The sequence below is a fragment of the Nyctibius grandis genome, chromosome 1, assembly GCF_013368605.1.
Source record: "Nyctibius grandis isolate bNycGra1 chromosome 1, bNycGra1.pri, whole genome shotgun sequence".
In the NCBI taxonomy this organism is placed as follows: Eukaryota; Metazoa; Chordata; class Aves; order Nyctibiiformes; family Nyctibiidae; genus Nyctibius; species Nyctibius grandis.
Window position 1 is genome coordinate 104335841 of NC_090658.1, and position 22534 is coordinate 104358374.

Sequence of the window (22534 nt, forward strand, 5' to 3'; positions counted from 1 at the left end):
CCTCTGTGATCTCTTACTCCTTCTGGTAGCCTCTCTTTAGTTCCATTACTCTGAACCTCTTTTTGTACCTCATACTAATAATATGATTATTTCATTAGTAGAGTCAACCACTAATAGACCATTATTTCCTTTTTTTTTTTTATATTGAAGGAATCTGACTCATTAGCTGGGGTTAATGTCATGTTTAATTTAATATTATTCTCCTGGTCTGGTGATATTTAATTAAAAATCAAATTGCAACTTTTTCCAAGCCATCTCTTAGCCACAAGTGTATCTCCATTTTTCTTTGGCCAGTCTCTAGAAAATGAAGAGGAGATTTGAGGATGATTTTGAAAACTGTATAGAGTACTTCACTGAGTGTTCTGTGGCTTAGTGTGTCAACTCTACCTTGTTTATAAGCCTCAGGAAGCACGTATAAACATAGCTTTTGTCTGGAATGAGGTCCCTACTTGAAAGACAATATTGTGATGTTTTTCATGTAGGGCAAATCTCTCTTAAATGTCTGCTTGAATGAAATTTGTTCAGCAGTGGTTGTAGAGAAGACTCTTCCTATAATCAAGAGCCTTCTCTGAAATGTAATAATCTGAAACAGAAATGTTTTAGATACTGCTTTTTTTTATTTTGGAGGTAAGTCTCTGTGCTTTATTAACGTCGTCTCACTAACTTCATCAAGAGCTTTTATCCAGAACAAGAGATGCGAAAGTAGAGCCAAATAGTTCTGTTCACATCACTGAATAAATGTTTAAAGATATTTTACAACGCTGAGGAAGCATGACAATATGTTCTGGTTCAGTAAAGCCTTTGCCTAACTTGACTATGTATAATAGTCAAGGGAATGTAACTTTAAGCTTAAAGACAGCTAGAAACTTGAGAACTGTCCTAATTGGGTATAAAACACTGTTTTGCTGAATTGAGTGCTAGATTATTTTTTGAAGAAAGTATACTAATAGAGTGATATTCTTTTTATTTGCAAAACTTGCCTATTAACTAAAAGTTTCAAACAGCTTCGGAGGTGTGTTTTTTAAATTTTGATTTTTACTTTACCTTGTTCTTTGTTGAGTATCATGGATATATTTCTGTTTCATTTGGGTGACTGGTTCCTACAATAAGAGAGAATTACTTTGTTTTGCAAAGGATTCAAGGGGCTTTTTTTTAACTATTTCACACTTACTTCATCATGAAAAATAACCTTTCTCTTGGTGTGTTGATAGGAACCGTCAGTTGGAAGGCATCTCAGTGGTAGCACAGCAGTTCCATGAAGCTCTGGAGCCGCTGGTGGAGTGGCTGACCACCGCAGAGAAGAGGCTTGCAAATGCAGAACCCATTGGAACGCAGGCCTCCAAACTGCAGCAGCAAATTTCTCAGCATAAAGTAAGATACAAACCACACACTTGCTTGTGTCATTCTTTTTAGACGCTTCTGTAAAGTACAACACAACTGGCAAAGCTGTTGCGGTGTACCTATGTTTTGCCATACTGGAATTTTTTTCTGTAATTTGAGTTTTATATATTTACGTTGGCAATATGTCCTTTTTCATTCAGTTTTTATTGAGTTCCACTTATATTTCTTTTACATTTTTCTGATTTTCTTTTCCATTATTCTTCATTATTTAAAAAAATATAGGCCCTAGAAGATGATGTCCTAGCTCACGATAAGAGTTTACATCAGGCCATTAGCACTGGTCAGTCTCTAAAGACTCTCAGCTCCAGGGAAGATAAAGATATGGTGCAGGAAAAGCTAGATTCTTCTCAGGCCCGATACATTGAGATTCAAGAGAAGAGCAACAGCAGGTCTGAACTCCTCCAGCAAGCTTACAGCAATGCTCAGATTTTTGGGGAGGATGAAGTTGAACTGATGAACTGGCTGAATGAAATCCATGATAAACTGAGCAAATTGTCAGTCCAAGATTGCAACACAGAATTGCTTGAGAAACAACACTCTGAACTACTGGTATTTTGATTTCTGTTCATTTATTATTTAATTCATTTTTTAATTTGATTTATATTTCCATTCTTCATTTATTTTTTTATTAATATGTTTTGTTTAAAATGGCGATATGCTTATTCCAAATAAAAATAATATAATTTGTTATGTATGTGCTAACACAAATGATGTTTTCTCTTAGGATCTTCAGGAAGAGATTCTTCTTAGAAAACAAAATGTTGATTTGGCTATACAAAATGGCTTAGAGCTTCTCAAGCAAACGACAGGTGAGAGCTTATATAAAACCATGTTTCATCAGGCTTTTTTCCTTGTACTTGTAAGTGCTGATGAGAAAATTAAAGTGGAACTTGTACATATTAGTCCATATTTGCTGGTGAAAGCAGTCGTAGTTGTTTATTTTAATAAAGGTTTGAGGTCAAGGTAGGTTATGTTTTTGGGCCAATTTTACTATTAATGTAAGTGAGCAGAAGTCCTTTTTTGCCTGTAGAGAATTTGGCCCTTGAATCCTTTATTATTTTTAGAGGAAAATTATTTTAGTGAACCTGCATTCCATTCCTAATAGCAAGTTATGAACATTACTCATAATGGAGGGCTGTTTGGCAGTGGACGCAGTCAATTCCCTGCAGGCATCCACAGATGAACAAGATATTAGGCTACCTCTTACTGCAAGGGGAAAGCTTTGTCCACTGGAGCTAATACTGTGGGAAAAGTTGCATTCCAGTTGTACACAACGTGTCTGTTCTGTAGATCAACATCTGTCCGGATTTTCCAGTACTTCTGCAGTTCTTGAACTCTTTAAGACACACATATGGTTGAGGGGGGGAGGGGTATCCTTTTCTGTTCCAAACTTAGAGATGCATAGTCTATAATGAAATCTGAATATATGCTAATAAATTTCAGTAGATTGTTTTTATTTTAGCCTTTTGAGTTGTGTTTCAAATGGATAGTAATGAGGGTGTACAGTGATGTCAAATATTACTGTAATTGAAAATCTAGTTAATATTTTGTTGATTTTTTTTTTCCTTCACATTTTCAGTAACTTTTTTATAATTTTTCTTTTTGCCTTTATATATTGTGAATTTAAGGGTGGATTTTTTTTAGAGAACATTTGTGTTAAATATTGGATCTAAGTCCTTACTTTCTAATAGTTTAGTAAAGCAGAAAAAAGACAAAAGGACAGGTGCTGAGCTGAGGTAAACTTCATAGCTCTGTGGACTTTCGTGACAGTAGGATAATTTACAACAGTTGAGGATTGGCCTTGTCATCTTGTTTGGGTTATTTTATAAATTAAATATTGAGATTTCTGTAATAGGTAGGATTTGGGATTTGAGGTTTTTTTTTGCTTTTAAATATTTGTGATCACAGGAAATAACATCTCTCTGATATTTTAGGTGATGAAGTTGTAATAATTCAAGATAAACTGGAAGGTATTAAAGCAAGATACAAAGACATTACAAAATTGAGTTCTGATGTATCCAAGACCTTAGAGCAGGCTCTGCAGCTTGCGGGTCAACTACACTCAACTCACGAGGAACTCTGCAAATGGCTTGACGAAGTGGAGGTGGAGTTACTCTCATATGAAACTCAAATACCAAAGGGTGAAGAATTAAGCCAAGTACAAGAAAGACAAAAAGTAGGTTTTAGAACCTGTGAGTTATTTATTGCTGTATGATTCAGCTAGATTTTGTGTTAACTTATGTTTGGCATGAAGTTGTTTTGTGAATAGCTAATTTTGGCATAGGGTCATTTGGCTAAATGTAACAGTAGTTAAGACTCAAACTCACTTTCCAGAGTCATCTGTTATAATAACTTATGAAATTGGGCTGAGGTTTATTTTTAGCGCAAGAGGAACACAACATTTCCTTTTTATTCAAGCAGCTACCTAATCCTGGGAAAGCTCTTAAGCTGTCAAAGAAAGTTATTTTGGTTCTTTAGTTGTGACATGGATAAAATCCTGTAAAATATAAAAAGAGTCAGCATTTAAAATATGTATTACTAATCTTGTTTAACAATATTTATTTCAAAAGAAAAATTGTAGTATAAACTGGATGGTGTGAACAATGTTGAGGGAGGGAAGCTAAAAAACAGTCTTTCCATTAGATTTCTTATATATTTAAAAGGAAGTGAGACAGCGGGGTGGGGGGTTTCTGTACAGGTGAAAACTCATTCCTGAAGCATTGTGTGATGATTTGATTGGAATTTAATCCGGTCATTGCTCATTGAAGAAATCAGTTGAATTCATCATATTTTGCTTTATTGCATGTCTGATTTTGCTTGCTGGTGATTTAGTTCCTTATGGAGTTGCAGGTTGCAAAGAATGTCCATTATTTTTATTTTCTTTGGTTGCTTCATTAAGTAACAACTCTTACAAAATTACAAAGAATTTCAGGCAGTCATACTGACTGGAGAAATATATTTAAGATATATTCTGTAGAAAATTCTCTTCAAGAATCACCCACTTTTCTGTCAAACGGCTTACAGCATCAAAAAGCTAATACAACTGAGCTGAAAATAAGCGTGCTAGTTTGTCCCTGTGGTTTGGGTGGAAAACATTTCAGTTCTTAACTCATGGAGTAGTTGAAAGAACAAAAAAACGTGCAAGCTGTGGGTGTTCAGCTTGTATGCTGGCATGTTTACTTTAAATGGCCTATTTCAGGAGTTGAAAAAAGAAGCAAAGAACAACAAAGGCTTACTGGACACTCTGAATGAAGTTGGCAGTGCCTTCCTGGAGCTGGTGCCATGGAGGGCCAGAGAGGGGCTTGACAAGATGATAACGGAGGACAACGAACGTTACAGATTAGTGAGTGAAACGATCTCTCAGAAGGTGGATGAGATTGATGCTGCCATCCTGAGATCCCAGCAGGTACTGAAAACTGTTCTTTGGGCAGTAACAGCCTCTGGCCTTGTGTACCTGAACAAAAGATGTCCTTTAATAATGTTGCCAAAAGTTTGTTGTGCTTGAGCAGCAAAAGGCTGAATGAAGTGGGACTCCACTGTTAAGATATGAATGCCAGAACTCAGCTAATCTGTAGGCTGTTGTAGCTGTCTGCCTTTTTGTTGACACAGACATCAGTCTTGTAGCTAGAATGGCTGTAACTATGCTGTGGCTCCTTCAGTGAGAGTTTGCTTAAGTAAGAACTGAATGGCCCATGTCTTTTTTAGATCATGTTGTGTTAAGTAGAATAGGTCCAGATCCCAAGCCAATTTTACTGGATGCAACACTGAAATCACTGCGGTTGCCACACCTTTTAGCATCAGGTGATTGTCTAGCTCCTCCTTTTCCACAATGAAAAGCTGGATCATCTTGTTCAAGCTGTAGTGGATGATTTAAATAACAATTGCTTTTATTCATATCCACAATGCTTTTCTTCTTGGGGCTCAAAAACTGAGTTATTTAATATGTGGAAGTTTCTATATATGCATAGAGAGAGAGATATATATGGGTACGCTTTGAGAACTGGCACTCTAATTCCATCACTAAATAGTCACATATTTAAGCTTGCTTGTAAATGCATTGTGGAAACACAGTTTTCCAGTGTCTGCTTACAGTTCAGGCATAAAAATGTTGGTGGAGATTTCTGTTTCTGCTAATAGTTCACATAAACAGTTGTAACAGGACAAGGAGAAAGCATTTGTGATATTTTCAAAGTTTGCTGAAAGCTGACTAACAGAGGCTGGCACTAACTTGGATCTCCTTGTAATTGACATTAAAAATAACTTCATGTTTCTTTTTAAGTGGTTTGCTATGAATATTGTCTCATTAACCAAATCCTCAAAAGTGAAGGATGATGTTTTTTAGTGAGTGATACAGTGAGGTAGGAGAGTGTATGTTGGCTCTCCTTCAACTTCTCTGAATTCCATGAGTATGTTGCATCCCCTAGCACAAGTTCAGCAGATTCAGGTCCAGACGTGAAAGGTCCAGAGCTGCTGCTCCACTAGCTAATGTTGTGAGGGCACATTGCACCCTAGTCCTGCAAACCCCTATCCTCCACTTCAGCCCAACTCACATCATCACAATATACTCCTATATGTTACATCCTATGCTAAGTATCAAGTCGCTTAACACGCTTCCAGTGAAGGATAAGCTACTTTCCACTTAACTCAAAGAAAGACCATGCAAAATAAAAAATATTTTTGGAGAAGCAAGTGCTCTGTGAGCTTGCCCTGTGGCAACTCGCTCAAGTGCCTGTACTATTAAAAAGTTTTGGGTGTAGGACAAAGCCACAAAGAACATGAACTCAATGGGAGGAGTGTGGGGCTCATGGTAGACGTTACTGGGCCAAGGTGAGAAATGCAGTAAGCTATATGAACAGATAAGCATATTGTTTCATGTTGTGAACGGAAGCTAGAAGGCTTAACAGAGTAATGCAATGTCCTGTTTTTTAACTACCTGGGCAAAATGCTCCCAGATAGATAGAATTATCCTAGAGATAAATTTAGCTACATGTTTTAATCTTCACTTCTCAATACTGAAGGCACTGGTCGGTGTCTTGCCCTAGTGAGGGAGTGCTGCGTAGAAACAGAAGATCATATTCTACTTTTGGCTTACTTGTTCTTCATTCTAAGACAGCCATAGAGAGTGCTTTACAACGCATTTACAGAGCAAATCACAGTCTTGTATTCAGAAGTCAATCATTTCTGGTTAGAAGAAAAAGTACCACAGTGAGCTATGCTTGGTTAAAGTGGGTGGGGATGAAATAGATGATTTTATAGTGACTCAAGTGAAGTTTAGGACTCATAAATAACTGTCATGCATAATGGGAGAAAACACTTCAAATTTTGGATGCCTAGAGTACCAATTTTGGGCTTTTTATTCCTTAATGTTATATTTGAACATCACAAATTGGAAATCTTATACCTTCAGCAAATGGAGTTTAGAATCCTGTCCTTCCTCGATGCTATGTAACCTAGAACTTTCACTGCCATGCCTTTATTTTGTTATTTCTGCTAAATATTTGCTCAATATTACTCACATATCCATGGGTATTTAGTGTCAGGAAGTCACATTGCAGTTAATTTGTACATCTAACACATTTGAAATCTTCTTCATTTCCTTCATTTGGATCATAAACAGATGGGCTTCTGAAGAGCTTGGTTGTGAACTGCAGTTTCTAAAGCCAGGATTTAACTACCACTGGTGCATGTGCTTCATGCTAATGTTTACATTACTGACTGTTTCAGAACATACCTTTCTATTAGGAAGTCACAATATTTAGGACAAAACTTACTTTGTGTTACTTTAAATGAGAAATGACATATAGTGAAAAAGAATGTTTGTGCTCTTTCATGTAACAAAGGGATTATAAAGGCTGAAAAAGATTGACTCATAAAGAATGAAATCTCAGAACTGCTTCTTTTGTTTTTGTGTGACTCATGATTAACCACTAAGACAAGACTGATTTAGTGGCTAAAGTGAACTCCAGCTACGTTACAGGAGCTGAGTTGTCATGGTATACAGCCACAAAGGCACAGACCAGCAGATGTAAAAGACAAGAGGGACTGAGAGTGGTCAGAAAGAGACTTCTGAGGAAAGTGTGGGTATCAACAACACAAATAGCAGGTTCTGACCTAAAATGTCCTGATAGACTTTCACAATAACTCAGAGCCATATTAATGTCCAGCTAATTGCAGTGGGGGCCAGATGTTAAAATAAATAAATAAATTAGTTCTTCATCATTTCTACGATGACTGTTTTGTACATCTGATCATCCCATGTAATGTTTCTCTATGTCTTAAGCTCAAAGCTACCCCCATTGAGTATTGCAGCGTGTGTGTATGATAAGATACAAGCCTATAAACTTGAGCTGAAGAGAGAATGTATGATTTTTTTAAAATTTGGTCTTACTTTTCGTAAGAATTAGATCACCATGTACGTCTTTTCAGGATCTCACGCTCTCCTTCGCAAATTAGTAAGAAGCAGATCCTTTAAATCCTCTCATTACTTTAGTGCTTTGAGGTGATTTCTGAAATGTTTCAAGTGTTGACTGATGGTAGTCAGAAGTTAATCTTTTAGGAAAAGTACTCGCTGCATCCAAATACCCCAATTTTTGCATTTAATCCAAGGTCTAGTGTTGGATGAAATCCTGTCTTCTCTGAATTCAGTGAGATTTTTCCACTGACTTAGTTGAATTGTGGTTGTTTTGCCTTTATCATTTAATACCAAAGCAGCTCTTAAGATTAAAAGGATAACATCAAACAACTGTTTCTTAGGATAACTGCAACACTAGCAGTAATAATAAACATAGAGATGGAAAGGACGTGTGAAAGTAGAATAAAAAGAAAATAAACAGTCTAGTTAAAATTCTGAAATGATAACCCTTTTTATTTTCTTATGTCTGTTAGAGAGCTGTAGGCTTTGGAAAAATGTATTTGCTTCTGTTGCTTTGTCACGCTTATGAATTAAGCTGCTTGTATTACAATCCCTCAGAACCGTTTTGGGCTTTGTATTTCACTTATGTAAAAACCTCATATGGAAAGTGAGCCACTATCTTTCTAACAATTCAGAAGTATGCTTTTTAATCTTCTTTAAAATTTTTGAAACCGTCATTCTAATTTCACGTCTATAGAACCACTGAACTAATTCATGTCTCCCTCATTTAGTTTGATCAAGCAGCTGATGCTGAATTTGCCTGGATTGCAGAAACAGAAGAGAAACTGATGTCTCTGGGTGATATTAGGCTTGAGCAAGACCAGACCACGGCTCAGCTACAAGTTCAAAAGGTAAAAGAAATGCATTTCCAGCTGTCATGTTAATTATTGGCCGGCACACTCTCCATCTAGAAAATGTACTGGCATGATTTAATTTTCAGTCCATCATAATGCACTTCAAAAATAGTTTTTGCTCCATGTACGTATTTTTTTTTTTTTTCCCCTGACCAATGTTTATTTGTTTCAAGGCTTTTACCATGGAGATTCTGAGGCACAAAGATACTATAGATGAACTTGTTAAATCTGGGGATAAGATTATGAACACATGCACTGAAGAAGAGAAACAGACCATGAAGGTAAAGTTCCTTAAATTGCAGCTACAGCGGTAGATATACAGACAGTATGTAAGTGGAAGAATTCCTACAGTGTCTTTTTTGGAAGTACTAATGAAAAAGCATTAATTACAGCCAGTTCGAGTCTGACAATTGTAATACTAGAAGAAATGCTGTTGTGTATCACTCTCCTTCCTTCAGGATGTTCAAAGAGCAAACACTGTGTACTTGCTTCATTGCCTGACAATAATTTGGAGCCCCATTTGTCATCTTCATCCATGGTAAATAGTATTTTAGCCAATGGACGAGTGAGTGAATAGGTATTAGTCATCTGGGGTGGCATGTGTGGAGTCTGGCTGTTTATCTTCCCCAGTCCTCTTGGGTCAGTGATGCTTTGGGCATGTGTATTTTTGTGCCAGAATTAATGGCTGTGCACCTCAGTGTGAATCTGTACTTTAATTTCTGCTGATTTCAGCACAGACCTTACTTGCTAAGATTATTCCATCCTGTTGACTAACAGCCCACAAAAGACATTCTTATGCCTTTATTACACAGAGAAAGCCTGATGTTGGGGCTGTATAGATATACAGACAGATTTTTCATGTTGGCATTTAAGAATGGGTTAATTGTGGGGTTGGGCTTTTTTTTGCTAAATTATGGTGAGTCTGGATATGTTGTGTAAACTTATTCCTTCCAATGACCACCCTCATTGAACAACAATACTTCACTAATTGTGCTCTGCTGCAGGATCTCTGAATAAATTTGATTTGCTCTTAAGTGAATTTAAAATAGATGAGATGTTCTGTCTATGAAACTGTAGTCATCAGGGAGAGCAGTTTAATACGAGTCTCTCTTAAATATTTGTATTTGTCAAAAATACTGTATATCTGTGCGTTAGACTATGTTTTGTCCTTTGGATAGCATCACTATACTTAATTTACATGCAAGACATAACAAATGAAAGGATAGGTTGTTCTGCCAGAAAGATTCTTTACTTCGCATTCAATGGCTTGCTTATATGTCTAGTTATTCCAAGGCTAGCATTTATGTGCATTGTCCCATACAATATTTCATAAAAATGATAACATGGGCAGTCTTCCACAGAAAAAACGTGTGGCTAGTTGATAGTTTTTTTTTTTATTGCCGCGTGCCCAAATACAGTAGATTTGTAATGTTTAAAACTTGTAGTTCTGTCATATCATTGATGGTAACACATCCTTGTTAATTAATGTCTGCTAACCTGGAAAATAATGTTTTGTGGTTTCTGTTGCAGGTTTGTAAGTTACAAGCACAACAGTATACCCTATTCTCTTGCCAGATTTAAAAAAAAAAACCTCACAGATTTTTGTGTATTGTTCATGAGGCTTTGATTCAGAAATGCTGTGGAAAACTTGGTTTCTGCCAAGTGTCACTGAACATAAGCGTCTTCAGTAAGGAAGTGGGGCTAAGATCTGCAGTCAAATCATTTGCAGCTTGATTGGAAGCCTGATGAATAAAGTATTATTTGTAAATACCAATATCATTAAATGTGTTTCAGTTACTTTGAAAATACTCTGCCAAATTCCGATCTCCCACAATATTGATTCTGTCCACCTTAAACACTGATACTGTAGAAACATAATCAAAATTAAATTTGCTTCACTGTAGTTTGGTGCTATAATTATCAAAAATTGTTAGAAATGAAGGTAATAGATACGGAAAAACATACATTGCTATTTTTTGTTAATATTATTTTACAGAAAAAAATGGAAAGCCTCTTACAGAAATATGATGCAGTCTGTCAAATGAACTCTCAGAGAAATCTCCAGCTGGAACGGGCTCAGTCCTTGGTTAATCAGTTCTGGGAGACTTATGAAGAGCTTTGGCCATGGTTAACTGAAACAGAAATGATCATCTCTCAGCTTCCTGCGCCAGCCCTTGAATATGAAACTTTAAAGCAACAACAAGAAGAGCATAGGGTAAGCATTTTGCCAGTTTTGAAAAACAAAGTGTCAAAAGCCAAGGAGTGTTTTGCTTAGAACTGTGGAGTACTCTGCTGAATGCTGGAAAGCCAGACAGTTATGCTTCTGTTGAAAAAATAATTACTTAAAATATAGTACAAAATAAATACATTTTCAGTCATGCCTCTACTGTTTCCCAAACTGTATGCAAACAAGATTCTCTGGGGAAGGCAGCAAACAATGTATAAGCTTAAAGGAGGGCTAAAGGGGAAAAACTTGCCATTGTAGTGAGAGCACTGAGCACCCAAAGGTTAATAGTTGAGAAGTATATTTAAAAGTGCACATTAATGTCAGTATTAGAACAAACCAAACCCATAAAGAGAAAGAATAGACATGGGATGTTGTAGCAAGAAACAAAAGAAGGTAAAACATGACTGCCTGAAGAACTGGAGTACCTGTACAATTCACTGTCAGCAAGCTGAAAGTGAAATGCTGCTGTTGTGTGCAGTTTGTATACAAATATTCACATATGTTAATCTTATGTATGTGTAAAAAATTTGGCTTTTGTTTTGCTGGTATCATTGGAACAAAACTTAGCTGAGCCAGGAGGATGGGCAGTTAGAGGGCCAAGAATTGATTGCTTGGGCTCCAACCAATTCCATAATAATTTTTCATGTCAAGTATGTTTGTTATGTAATAATTAAAAGGAATAATTGTTTACCATAACATCACAAAATAGAGGCAACAGTGTTGTAGGCCGGACACCATATGGGCTTTCTTAAATGGAGGAATAATCAACTGGGATAAAAATCAGTACATTTCGTATATGGCTACTAGTATCACATGGAATCAGATGTGTCCCACCGAGGTTAAAAACCTGCACGTTTTGGCACATGCAAAGCCCATATGGCTACTGGACATACCCGTCTCTCCCTACTGAGCATAGAGTAACTAGGTTTTTTTATTTTAGCTGCTTCAATTAAGTGACTCAAGTTAGATAGGAGGAACACTGGCTTCAAAGTCTTGTTTACTCTGAGACCAGTTAATGAATATGTGCCACTCTTACGTACTGGTAAACACTGGGTTCACTCATTTGTCTTCCTATTATGTCCACAGTGAACAAACATGGTCTATTAAGACTAGCTATATGACATGAGCTTCACAAACTATCTTGATTAGTCACTGTGACCCAAATCATGCTTGCTTTACTTACAGGATTGTTCCTCGTCTACTTTAATCATTCTGCTGGCGTGAGAGGCCCTTCAGATGAGCTTCTGTTTTTGCATTCTCCCTGTGCTATGCCATTAGCTGAGATTTGTTTGTTAAGTGAAAGATTAATGTCAGGCAATTTTAACATCTGATCTGAAATACTTGTTTACTGCAATTGTTTACCCAATAGTAGATCATGAAGACCAAATCATTTGTAGAATCATAGAATGGTTTCGGTTGGAAGGGACCTTAAAGATCATCTAGTTCCAAGCCCCCTGCCATGGGCAGGGACACCTTTCCTCTAGACCAGGTTACTCAAAGCCTCGTCCAATCTGGCTTTAAAGACTGCCAGGGAGGGGACATCCACAACTTCTCTGGGCAACCTGTTCCAGTGTCTCACCACCCTCACAGTAAAGAATTTCTTCCTAATATCTAATCTAAATCTATCCTCTTTCAGTTTAAAACATTACCCCTCATCCTGTCACTCCATGCCCTTGTAAAAAGCCCCTCTCCAGCCTTCCTGTAGGCCCCCTTCAGGTACTGGAAGGCTGCTATGAGGTTTCCCCAGAGCCTTCTCTTCTCCAGGCTGAACAGCCCCAACTCTCTCAGCCTCTCTTCATAGGAGAGGTGCTCCAGCCGTCTCATCATCTTCATGGCCCTCCTCTGGACTCGTTCCAACAGCTTCATGTCCTTCTTATGTTGGGAGCCCCAGAGCTGGACACAGTACTCCAGGTCGGGTCTCACGAGAGTGGAGTAAAGGGGCAGAATCACCTCCCTCGACCTGCTGGCCACGCTTATTTTGATGCAGCCCAGGATGTGGTTGGCTTTCTGGGCTGCAAGCGCACTTTGCCAACTCACGTTGAGCTTCTCATCAACCATCACCCCCAAGTCCTTCTCCTCAGGGCTTCTCTCAATCCATTCTTCGCCCAGCCTGTATTTGTGCTTGGGATTGCCCCGATCCACATGCAGGACCTTGCACTTGGCCTTGTTGAACTTCATGCACTTCACACAGGCCCATCTCTCAAGCCTGTCAAGGTCCCTCTGGATATTGTTCTATTAAAAAAAAAAAAAGGTGGTTCTCAATGTGAATTGAAAACAGTTTTCTATATTTTCGTACATTTCTGTTCAGATGTATTTACTGATGACTATCTTTGTTCCAAGTCATGGAATTCATAGAGTTAATTCTGTTTGAGTAACACACAGTCAATTTGTTTTGAACTGAGCTGTGGGTAGAGTATTAGCATAAGGTTTGGTCCCAGAAATGTGCACTCTCGTGGCCTTCTGTCAAATCAAATCATCTATGCACAAAAATAAACAACACAAAATTATTTTCTAAAAACTTTCAAACTGTTATTAGTTTCAACTTTTCCTTTTCTCAGCTAATCAACATTATTTTTCTTGTTGCAAGTTATACAAATAGAGTTACATTCTCAGTAAGTAGCTAGAGTCAAGTTTTTTTGTATTTTCATTGCTGTTTTGTCATCAGGGGACTGTGGAGAATCATGGTCACTGTCTTTTCAGTCTTCTCAACCTCTCCTCTTCTGGGGAGGAGCAAGTAAGCAACCCAGTATCAGGATTTCTTTTTAAGGGAAGGACCTTAGTTGAAGAGAAGAGGATTTATTTACACTGCAACTGATACAGGCCCTTTTCTGGGTCTTCATGAATTTAAACAAACTCTGAGCTGGGAGGAACAGAGCATGTGCCTCTCATGTTCTTGCATGGAGGCTATAGGATAGAAACACATAGAGTTCATAGCACCGAGAGAGACAGTGCCTCACAAAACAGCAGGATTTTTCTGAAAAGGGAGGAATGAGCTGAGAAAAATAAATAAAACTGGAGGGAGGGATCGGGCTACTCCCACAAAAAAACCTTTCCCTTTTGTTAGATCTATGGGTGCAAGTAAACAAAATCAAAATCCTTAGGCAAGTTGGAAGACACCTTGTGACCTTTCACTTCCACAAGCATTTGCACAGTCTTCTGCACAGTTTTGACTTACTTTGGGGGTGGATGATGAGAGTAGACAGCTGAGATCGAATTTAATTTACTTATTAATTACTTGTTAAACTTTTGTGTCAGTTTAAGCAATAGCACTGTTGCAAAGACAGAGAGGTCTTGTGGCCAGAGGAGAGACTGCTAAAGTAGGCTGACAGGTCTTTACTGATCAGTCTTCCTGGTCCTTTTGTCCTTTTCACTGGTTTCTTTGACCCTTCCTCATTCTAGTTTCCTCTTCTTAAATCAAAGATAATTTGAATTAATATTCTTGCAATACCAGTACCTCTTTCTGTGATGTTCTTCAATGAAAGGCTTTGCAGCAAGTGACAAATATCAACATGAAAAGTATGTACGTGGTGGTGTTACGCACATGTCTGGAATATTGCTGCCGTTTCTGTCATTACAGGTACTAAATATGATGGGGAGTGTCTGTTGCCAGCATCATATGCATAGTTAGCATCTTATATTTGACCTGTAATCATATGTCCTACAAGAGTATTGCACGGACCTTTCCAGTGCATCTCTATTTGTGATGGTTCATGCCTGGATAGCTCTGTGTTGGAATGGGAGCCATCACTGGCAGAGCAGTCACTAACTTTATATGATATTATTTGTGCTTTACATTAGGACGAAGGGTATTTGTTTGGAATTTCTTGCCAGCTGGATGTGTTAGAAGTGTGGACAGCTGTAATGTGGTGGTGCAAGCATATGAAACTGATAAGTTGTTTCATTTGTTATAGCAACTGCGCGAGCTGATTGCTGAGCACAAGCCTCATATAGATAAGATGAACAAAACCGGGCCTCAGTTGCTGGAGCTGAGCCCAGGAGAAGGTTTTTCTATCCAAGAGAAATATGTGGCAGCTGACACCCTTTACAGTAAAATTAAGGAAGATGTCAAAAAGCGAGCACTGGCATTGGATGAAGCCATTTCTCAGTGTACTCAGGTATCAATTTAAGTTTAAAGTATAATTGGATTCATTCAAATGGAAAGATACACAGACATTGTCATCTTACATGTGTATATCAAGACTAAACTGCTGTTTTACGTGTATTTTACAACCTAATGGCCTGTGAATGTTCATATCACTGCTTATGGCATTGATTTTTCTATTTCTGGGGGGTTTATAATTTTACATCGTGGTCAGTATTATGATTGCTGCAGCTGAAAAACGTTATTGCTTCTTAATTTTGAAGTAAAAAAAGGAACATTTGGTGTAGAAAGTGGGATTTTATTTTCGCTTTATTCCGTTTTCTCTTGCTGGTCTGTTACTAGCTGATGCTTTGTTTGTGTATGGCTGTCACAGTTGATCAGTTAACTTGAGTATAGTTTTATCTCAAACTTGGCAGCTTTAGTTACAGTCTGTTACCAGTGGAACTAGAGGGTAGTTTGGCAGTGGTAATAGCATTTGGTCTTTGTTGCAGACCCAAAGAACTTGATGTAGCATGTGCTTGAACTATTAAATGAAAGTATTGCGAGCAAAGTTAGACCTCACAAAATGTCATCATAAGCATAAAATTCAGATCAAGTCCATAAAAGCTGTGTATCTTAGTTTCATCAGCCTATGCAGTGAACCTCGATAGAGTATTGTTAGGTATCACATTCTAGAGACTTTTAAATATTGGGTTAACTGTCAATAAACTCAAACTGCAATTCTTTTACTCAACCCCAAATTCAAAAAGAGCTCAGTAAAACTGTGTACGTGAACCCATACAAAAAACTGAATACAAATACTTTGTTTTATACTCCTATTTTTATAGGAAATTTCCCTTTTTCTCTGTTTGCTGGAAATTAGGTGCTATATTCTGCTCAGGTCTAAAATACTAAATAAATACACCTTAATGTTCTCATCAAGTTTACATTCTAAATAATTTTTGTCATATGTCATTGTACTTAATGTCATATTCCTAGCCCCTGCAAACTGAGTTTAAGAAGCTATGGAAAAAAAATGACGTCAGATATCATCTTGCTTTTGAACTAGTTATAGACATTATTTTATACTTTAAGTCATTCTAAACACCTTCCTCATTCACACCTCTGAAATATGCCTGATTTTTTAGATTTGGTGTTTTTCTTCATCATAAATGTTCAGTCCTTCCCGTATTTGGACCTGCACATTTGAAAATCAAGATATTTACTTAGCATGCGAGTCCCTGCTTTGTATATGCAGATAGCAAAGCAAAACATTGTAATGCCCAGAATGTAATTTTATATAATTTCCTTTTTTTATTAAGATACATAAACATATATTATCAGGGCTCTGTACTATGGTGGCTATGTCAATGTTTGTCTAGACAGTCCTGGAAGAGTAATTATTTAACTCCTCAGGTTTTAAATTATATTAAATTGCATTATGTATCAAAGGCAGGACGTAACTTATGGAGCCAGAATGAGAGGCTGTAATGACTTGCATTTTCTTCCTTTTAAGTTCTAAAACACCTTGCCTCGTTCATTGAAGTACAAGTACAAGGAAGCCCACTGAATGCACTAACAGTTTTGAAATGTGATAGATAAGTCCTAAAATTAGACCTGAATATTGCCAATTTAATTTCAGTTTTTATCACTTTTGTAAGGTTTTGTCGCTACAATCAGTTTTTTCTGAAGTCTTGAACGTGGGAAGTCTACTTATCTTTCATAACACATTTTGCTGGCTTGTATGATATTCACACTTCTTACAAAAACACCGAGTCCATAACATTAGTCACAGAGTCTGATTTGAAGTGGGTTGTATGGTGGGAAAAAGTAACTACATTTGTATTGCCTATACTCCTTTGAATAGAAAGGATGTTGCTATTTGTTCATGTAAGGTAATCTTGTTTTACTGTGCTCTTTCTAGCACCTTTCCCAAGTGTAGTCAAGGGTGCTTTTTGTAGATCCTGGAGGATCATTAAATGCACCCACAATTTATGAATTTCTGTAATTTGAAAGGGGCGTGGTGGGGAGATATTTTTAGGAACCTCTGTGGATCCAAAAGCATATAGTAAAGGCTAAATTTGGACCCGTACCAAAGGATGAACCATGTTAACATAGCTGTAATTGAGTTTCTGGGCACCTACCTGGGCTCAGTCAAACGTGGGTGAACATAATACACGCTTTTGTGTGCTTTTAGTTGCAGAGAGTAATGTGCCTTTACTGCACTAACAAGCATGACCTGGGCACTAACAAATGTCTTTTTGAATGACCTTACATATCAAATTTTAATTGGTGGTTATTTGCCAGTATGTTGGTCCTGATATGAAAATGTATGTATTTAATACTAAGGTAAATATCTTTCTAAAATGATGAAATCAGAAAGCCATGGCTCCCCCAGATAAGGTACAAACTACTGTATAAATTACACAGGGCTAAATGCAACTAGGTTCTACGATATGTATAGTATCTTCAGAGGGAGTGTCTCGGGACTGAACCCAGACTTCATAGTAAAATTCTTAAATCTGAGAGGAAGTACCATTTTGCAAGGTCATTTTTGTAGTTTAGATAGTAAAACAGGTGAGGAACCACAAAGGCGAGTATTGCAAGCTGCACATGCATATGTTGGCTAGAGATGTTAAATATGTTAATTTTAAAGTACCTTTTCCAAGAGAATTTCAGATGCCATTTTTCGGTTGTTTTTTTCTAACTTCTCTGCCACTTCTTTCTGTCCTTTACCACCCTCCCAGTTTCATGACAAGATAGATCCAACTCTTGAGAGTCTGAAACGCATAGATGAACGTCTGAGGCAGCCACCTTCGATCTCTGCAGAGGTTGAGAAGATTAAAGAGCAAATCAGTGAAAATAAGAATGTGTCAGTGGATCTGGAAAAACTTCAGCCGGTGTATGAGACACTTAAACAGAGAGGGGAAGAAATGATTGCTCGCTCAGAAGGAGCTGATAAGGATATATCTGCTAAAGGTAGTAGATTGAGGAAAGTTTCATGTAGTGGAAATGCAGCAAGCTGCAGTATATAAAAATCTTCATTTCTGATGACCACTGATCTGGGGATTGTGTTCTTCTGGAGAAGCTGCTAAAGATTTATAAAAGCAAAGCATTCGTTTAAAATAATTCATCATGGATATGACCTTTGTTTTATTTTTAAAGGCCGTGTTGGTTGTTTCCATTTAATGTTATAAGGAGTCCTGTAAAGAAACAACTTTCGAGTCTAAATTTTAAAATGTACACATATGCTTCTGCTGTAGAACTGTAGAGAGATTTATGGCCAAGAATTGTTTGCCAGGGTAGTAATGTCGTTCCTTTGTTGTTTAGCTGTTCAAGATAAACTAGACCAAATGGTCCTCATTTGGGAAGACATCCAGACCTTGACTGAGGAAAGGGAGGCCAAATTGCTGGATGTAATGGAACTAGCTGAAAAGTTTTGGTACGATCATGTGGCTCTTGTAGCTACTATTAAAGATACTCAGGACTTCATTAGAGAGCTGGAGGGACCTGGAATTGACCCATCTGTAGTCAAGCAACAGCAAGAAGCTGCTGAGGTCAGTAGAAAGTATAGAAATTTACTGTGATGATATCTCAAGAGTCTATGGTAAATAACATGTATGAGTGCTTAATTGCAATGAGCATGCAACATGCGCCTATCATTATATTTACATATCTGTTTATGAATATGTATATAATAAGCATGTCACTGAGACTTTTAAAAGTTATACATACTTTAGATTCCCTGAGTAATACGTAACGTCTAAATGAAAGGTGTGCAGATATATTATGCTCTATGTATTATGCTCTAAGCCTGTAATTATTTATGCTGATAGTTAAAGATTTGAAGGTTGAATGATAACCTCTGAAAAAGAAAACACTCTGATTAAAGAAATCTAATTTAAAACTTCCTGTTTATTTTTTCCATCTCATGCAAAATGACATCATAAGCCATTGTTATAATTTAGACTGATGTCAGTTGATTTCTCTCTGACACTGCAAAGGGATGCTTATTTTAAGCATCCAATTGTAAGTCCAAGTGACTTTAAAGAAAACAAAGGTTGAATCCTGCCATGTTCTATCTTGAAAGCCAGTTGTACATAGATTATTAAATATAGTATTAGCAGTGTTGGATTTTTTTTCTCTTTGTAGGCTGCTAAAGAAGAAATTGATGGACTACAAGAAGAGCTAGAAACAGTTGTGAGCCTTGGCTCTGAACTTAGAGCTGCTTGTGGAGAGCCTGACAAACCTATTGTCAACAAGAGTATAGATGAGGTATGGGAAATGCAGATGCTTAAATCTGTTATGTTAGATGCTTGTTCAGCTGAAATTGGTATATCCCCCCAACAAATTTTGAAAATAAAATTTTTGTGGCAAAAGTAAGATATCCCTGAAGCCTTTGTGATAAGGTAAAGTTTGCTTTTCAGGTAAATTAATCTTGACTCAGATTAGAATATACAGACAATTTTATTTTATTGATTTATGAGTTAAAATTTTTGTAAAAGACAGAAGGGTTTTTTGTAAAAATACTCAGTGATTAATACAATAGATGGCTACTTTTTGCAAAAGTAATGCTAGAATAAATTTCAGATATATCTGGTTTATGCCAAGTGAGACATCTTAACTGAGACCATCCTGTTTGGATGACTACAGAGTACTTTTAATTTGTCTAATGTTCAGCAGTGTATGTTTCTTTTAAGCTACCTTTTTTATAATGATGCAACTCTAAATGATTTAATAATAGTATTTCTTGTATTAACTATAATGCCTATGTTAATAAAAATATTCAGTAATCAGTATTGAAGTTTACAGCTTTTGTAATCCAGAACCTCTAGTGTATTCTGAAGGAAACTAACTATGCAGTGACAGGGAGAACAACAGTGTTAATATGGAATTAATATGAACTATTCATGCTTAGTTTATTGGTGTTATTGATCAGTGAATAAGTAGTGAATGCACGTTATACAGCAGTAAAATTCTTTTGTCCATTGGAGTAAACTGCACTTACTTGCAGCTGAATTCTGCCTGGGATGCCTTGAACAAAACATGGAAAGAACGGGTGGATAAGCTTATTGAAGCTATGCAGGCAGCTGTTCAATACCAAGACGGATTGCAGGTAAGCTGGTGTGATATACCTAACCCAATCTTGAGTCAATAGGATTTAATGTGGTTGTAGTAAAAAATATCATGTGATTGGGCAGGTGACAAGTCATGTATCAATGATTATAGTAACTATTTTCTTCAGTAGGCAGATATTTTTTCTCATGGTTGGTTGGGTTGGGGTTTTTTTGCATTAAAGAATAAATCTGTTTGGGTTGTTTTCTTCATGTAGTTGTTCATGTATTGCGCTATGTTTAGATTTGAAATTAATGTCCCCTTGTTTATTGATAAGAACAGAAGGTTTTTGATACCCCACAAATTCATAGTAATCGTGCTCACGTTTTCTTGTGATAGTCAGTACTTAATATGATAGGCGAGTTGAAGTTGTGACACATTTACATGATCTGAAAGGAACACAATAAAGGTCCATATACTCACTTGCTGCTGTTTTCTTTGAGTGGAGGACAGTGAAAGAACTTCAATTTTATTCCACCTTTTTAATAAGTCAAATATTTAAGTTTGAATGTTTTAAGCAAAAAATATTAACATAATGTTGCTAGACCATTATACTAATTCATAGTTTAATTTATCCAATCACAGTATTTTAGAAGACTATTCACTTTCTAAATCTGTAGGTATATTTTCCAGCAGTTTTTTTAAGTTATCTTTTCTCCGTATGTGCTGTATTTTTTTTTTGCATATTCTTTGCACATTTTGGCTGAGTGGCATGCCTCTTATCTTTTGTCAGTGAATGGCTAGGAGATAGAAACATTTGAAAAGATTCCAAACATGGTCAGATTTTATAAAACTATTTTTTGCTCAGTGGAATTACTGTCCTTCTTGCTTCATTAAACCTTTAAAATTAGAGTTTCACATGACACTGAGGGCAGCTGCTTGTGTGTTCAGTGCAGATCAAGCAGCAGAACACTCAGTAATAATGCAACATGCTTGTTTTCCAGTGCACCGTCACTGTGTATTTTTCTTCAAGTTCTCTTAATGTTTATACTGCGCAGAGGTTGACTTGTAGGGTTACGCTAGGAACACTGCCATTGGTTTAAGTGCTTTGTATTTCCTGTGGCTGTACATTGTACCTCCTGCAAGCTTGGTGGTTTGTGAAAGAACTGTATTTAAATGCCGTCTTATGCTCATTTCAATAGACAATATGGTAAGTATTGTAGGCAGATTGTAAGCTGCAGCTGCCTCATCCTGTTGAGCTTGTTGGGGGTAGTTCTCCTTTTCCCAAGGAGCTGTGTAGCAGTGGGCAGCTCTGACAAGCCGTCCTAAGCTTTTCTCTGTAATGAATCACAGATAACAGGCAGGAGGAAAAGGACCTAGCAGAGGTGTTTTTTCCCCTGTGCACTTACCCAGATTGGTATAGCTGTTCTTAATCTGTAAGTAGAATATTCTTGAGGTTGTTCTGCATTACATCAGGAGCAAAAGAAGTACCCACAAAGCCTTGGAACTGGGGAGACTTCATTTGTTTTTTAAAGTTATAACTGCATTATCCTACAGAGATTCAGTCAAGCTCAGTTATGGCCCTTCACTACCTAATATGTAGTGAATGGGTTGTGTTCCATATTGCTTACACAGATAACATTACCCTTCAAAAGAAGTTTGTTTGTAATCATCATTTAAAGTGTGTTATCATTCAGCTACTGCCTTCCATTTTCACTCCAAAGGACTGCAGAACAGAGTTTGACTTGTATTTACCTTTTGGGGTATTCATGAAAATTGCTGATTTTACTCTAGAAGTAGAGTGCTATTCAGCATGAATATTGCTGGCAGAGTATTGCTGCTAATAGAAGTTCAGTCTTACAGCATGTGCATTCTTGTAACCATTACATGGAATACTTAAGTTAATATTTGATCCCTTGTATTGCAAAGAAACCTAGGCTTCTCTGAAGAAAGTTATTTTCTTTCAAAGAGCACAGCAATATTGTTCTCTGGAGAAAAAAAAATCTGATATTTTACTTAGTACAACTTTCAAACATGGTAGTATTTCTCTGCTCACGCTTGAATTTCATACTGTGATTTTCAGGCACTATTTGACTGGGTAGACATTGCTGACAGCAAGTTAGCATCTATGTCCCCAGTTGGAACAGATCTGGAGACAGTGAAGCAGCAAACCGAGGAACTTAAGGTATGAACTAGCAATTTATTTCATTTGTATTTTCATCTGTCTGCATTTTTCTGTGTTGTTTAGTATTTTACTGTATTTTTCAAGGGTCAAAAGCAATTTTCATGTTCAATTTCTAGTAAAAAAGAATTTGTAAGAAAATTTCAAATAACATTTAATTGCAAACTTCTGATTTTAAAATGTATTTAATTTTAAAATCTATTCCAAATTTTGGTGAGACTACATTTTATTTTGTGAATGTGTTCTGATAGCCCAGAAATACTTGTTATAGTATTCCTTCTCTTTCAAAGGCTATAGGGTTATCATGTACAGGGTTCTTTTG

General features: G+C 36.9%; 1 protein-coding gene across 12 annotated transcripts in view; it reads left to right on the forward strand.

Annotated features, from left to right (window-relative positions):
• DST (dystonin) overlaps positions 1-22534 on the forward strand; it is a 326171-nt gene that overhangs the window by 261310 nt on the left and 42327 nt on the right. For all 12 annotated transcript variants that reach the window (XM_068410532.1, XM_068410453.1, XM_068410484.1 and 9 more), the window contains 14 exons: positions 1212-1371; positions 1624-1950; positions 2126-2210; positions 3336-3577; positions 4601-4807; positions 8545-8664; positions 8841-8948; positions 10664-10882; positions 14806-15009; positions 17723-17954; positions 18306-18532; positions 19128-19250; positions 19990-20091; positions 22114-22215. In XM_068410532.1, coding sequence (XP_068266633.1) covers positions 1212-1371; positions 1624-1950; positions 2126-2210; positions 3336-3577; positions 4601-4807; positions 8545-8664; positions 8841-8948; positions 10664-10882; positions 14806-15009; positions 17723-17954; positions 18306-18532; positions 19128-19250; positions 19990-20091; positions 22114-22215 — 2458 coding nt within the window. The remainder of the gene's footprint in view (positions 1-1211; positions 1372-1623; positions 1951-2125; positions 2211-3335; positions 3578-4600; positions 4808-8544; positions 8665-8840; positions 8949-10663; positions 10883-14805; positions 15010-17722; positions 17955-18305; positions 18533-19127; positions 19251-19989; positions 20092-22113; positions 22216-22534) is intronic.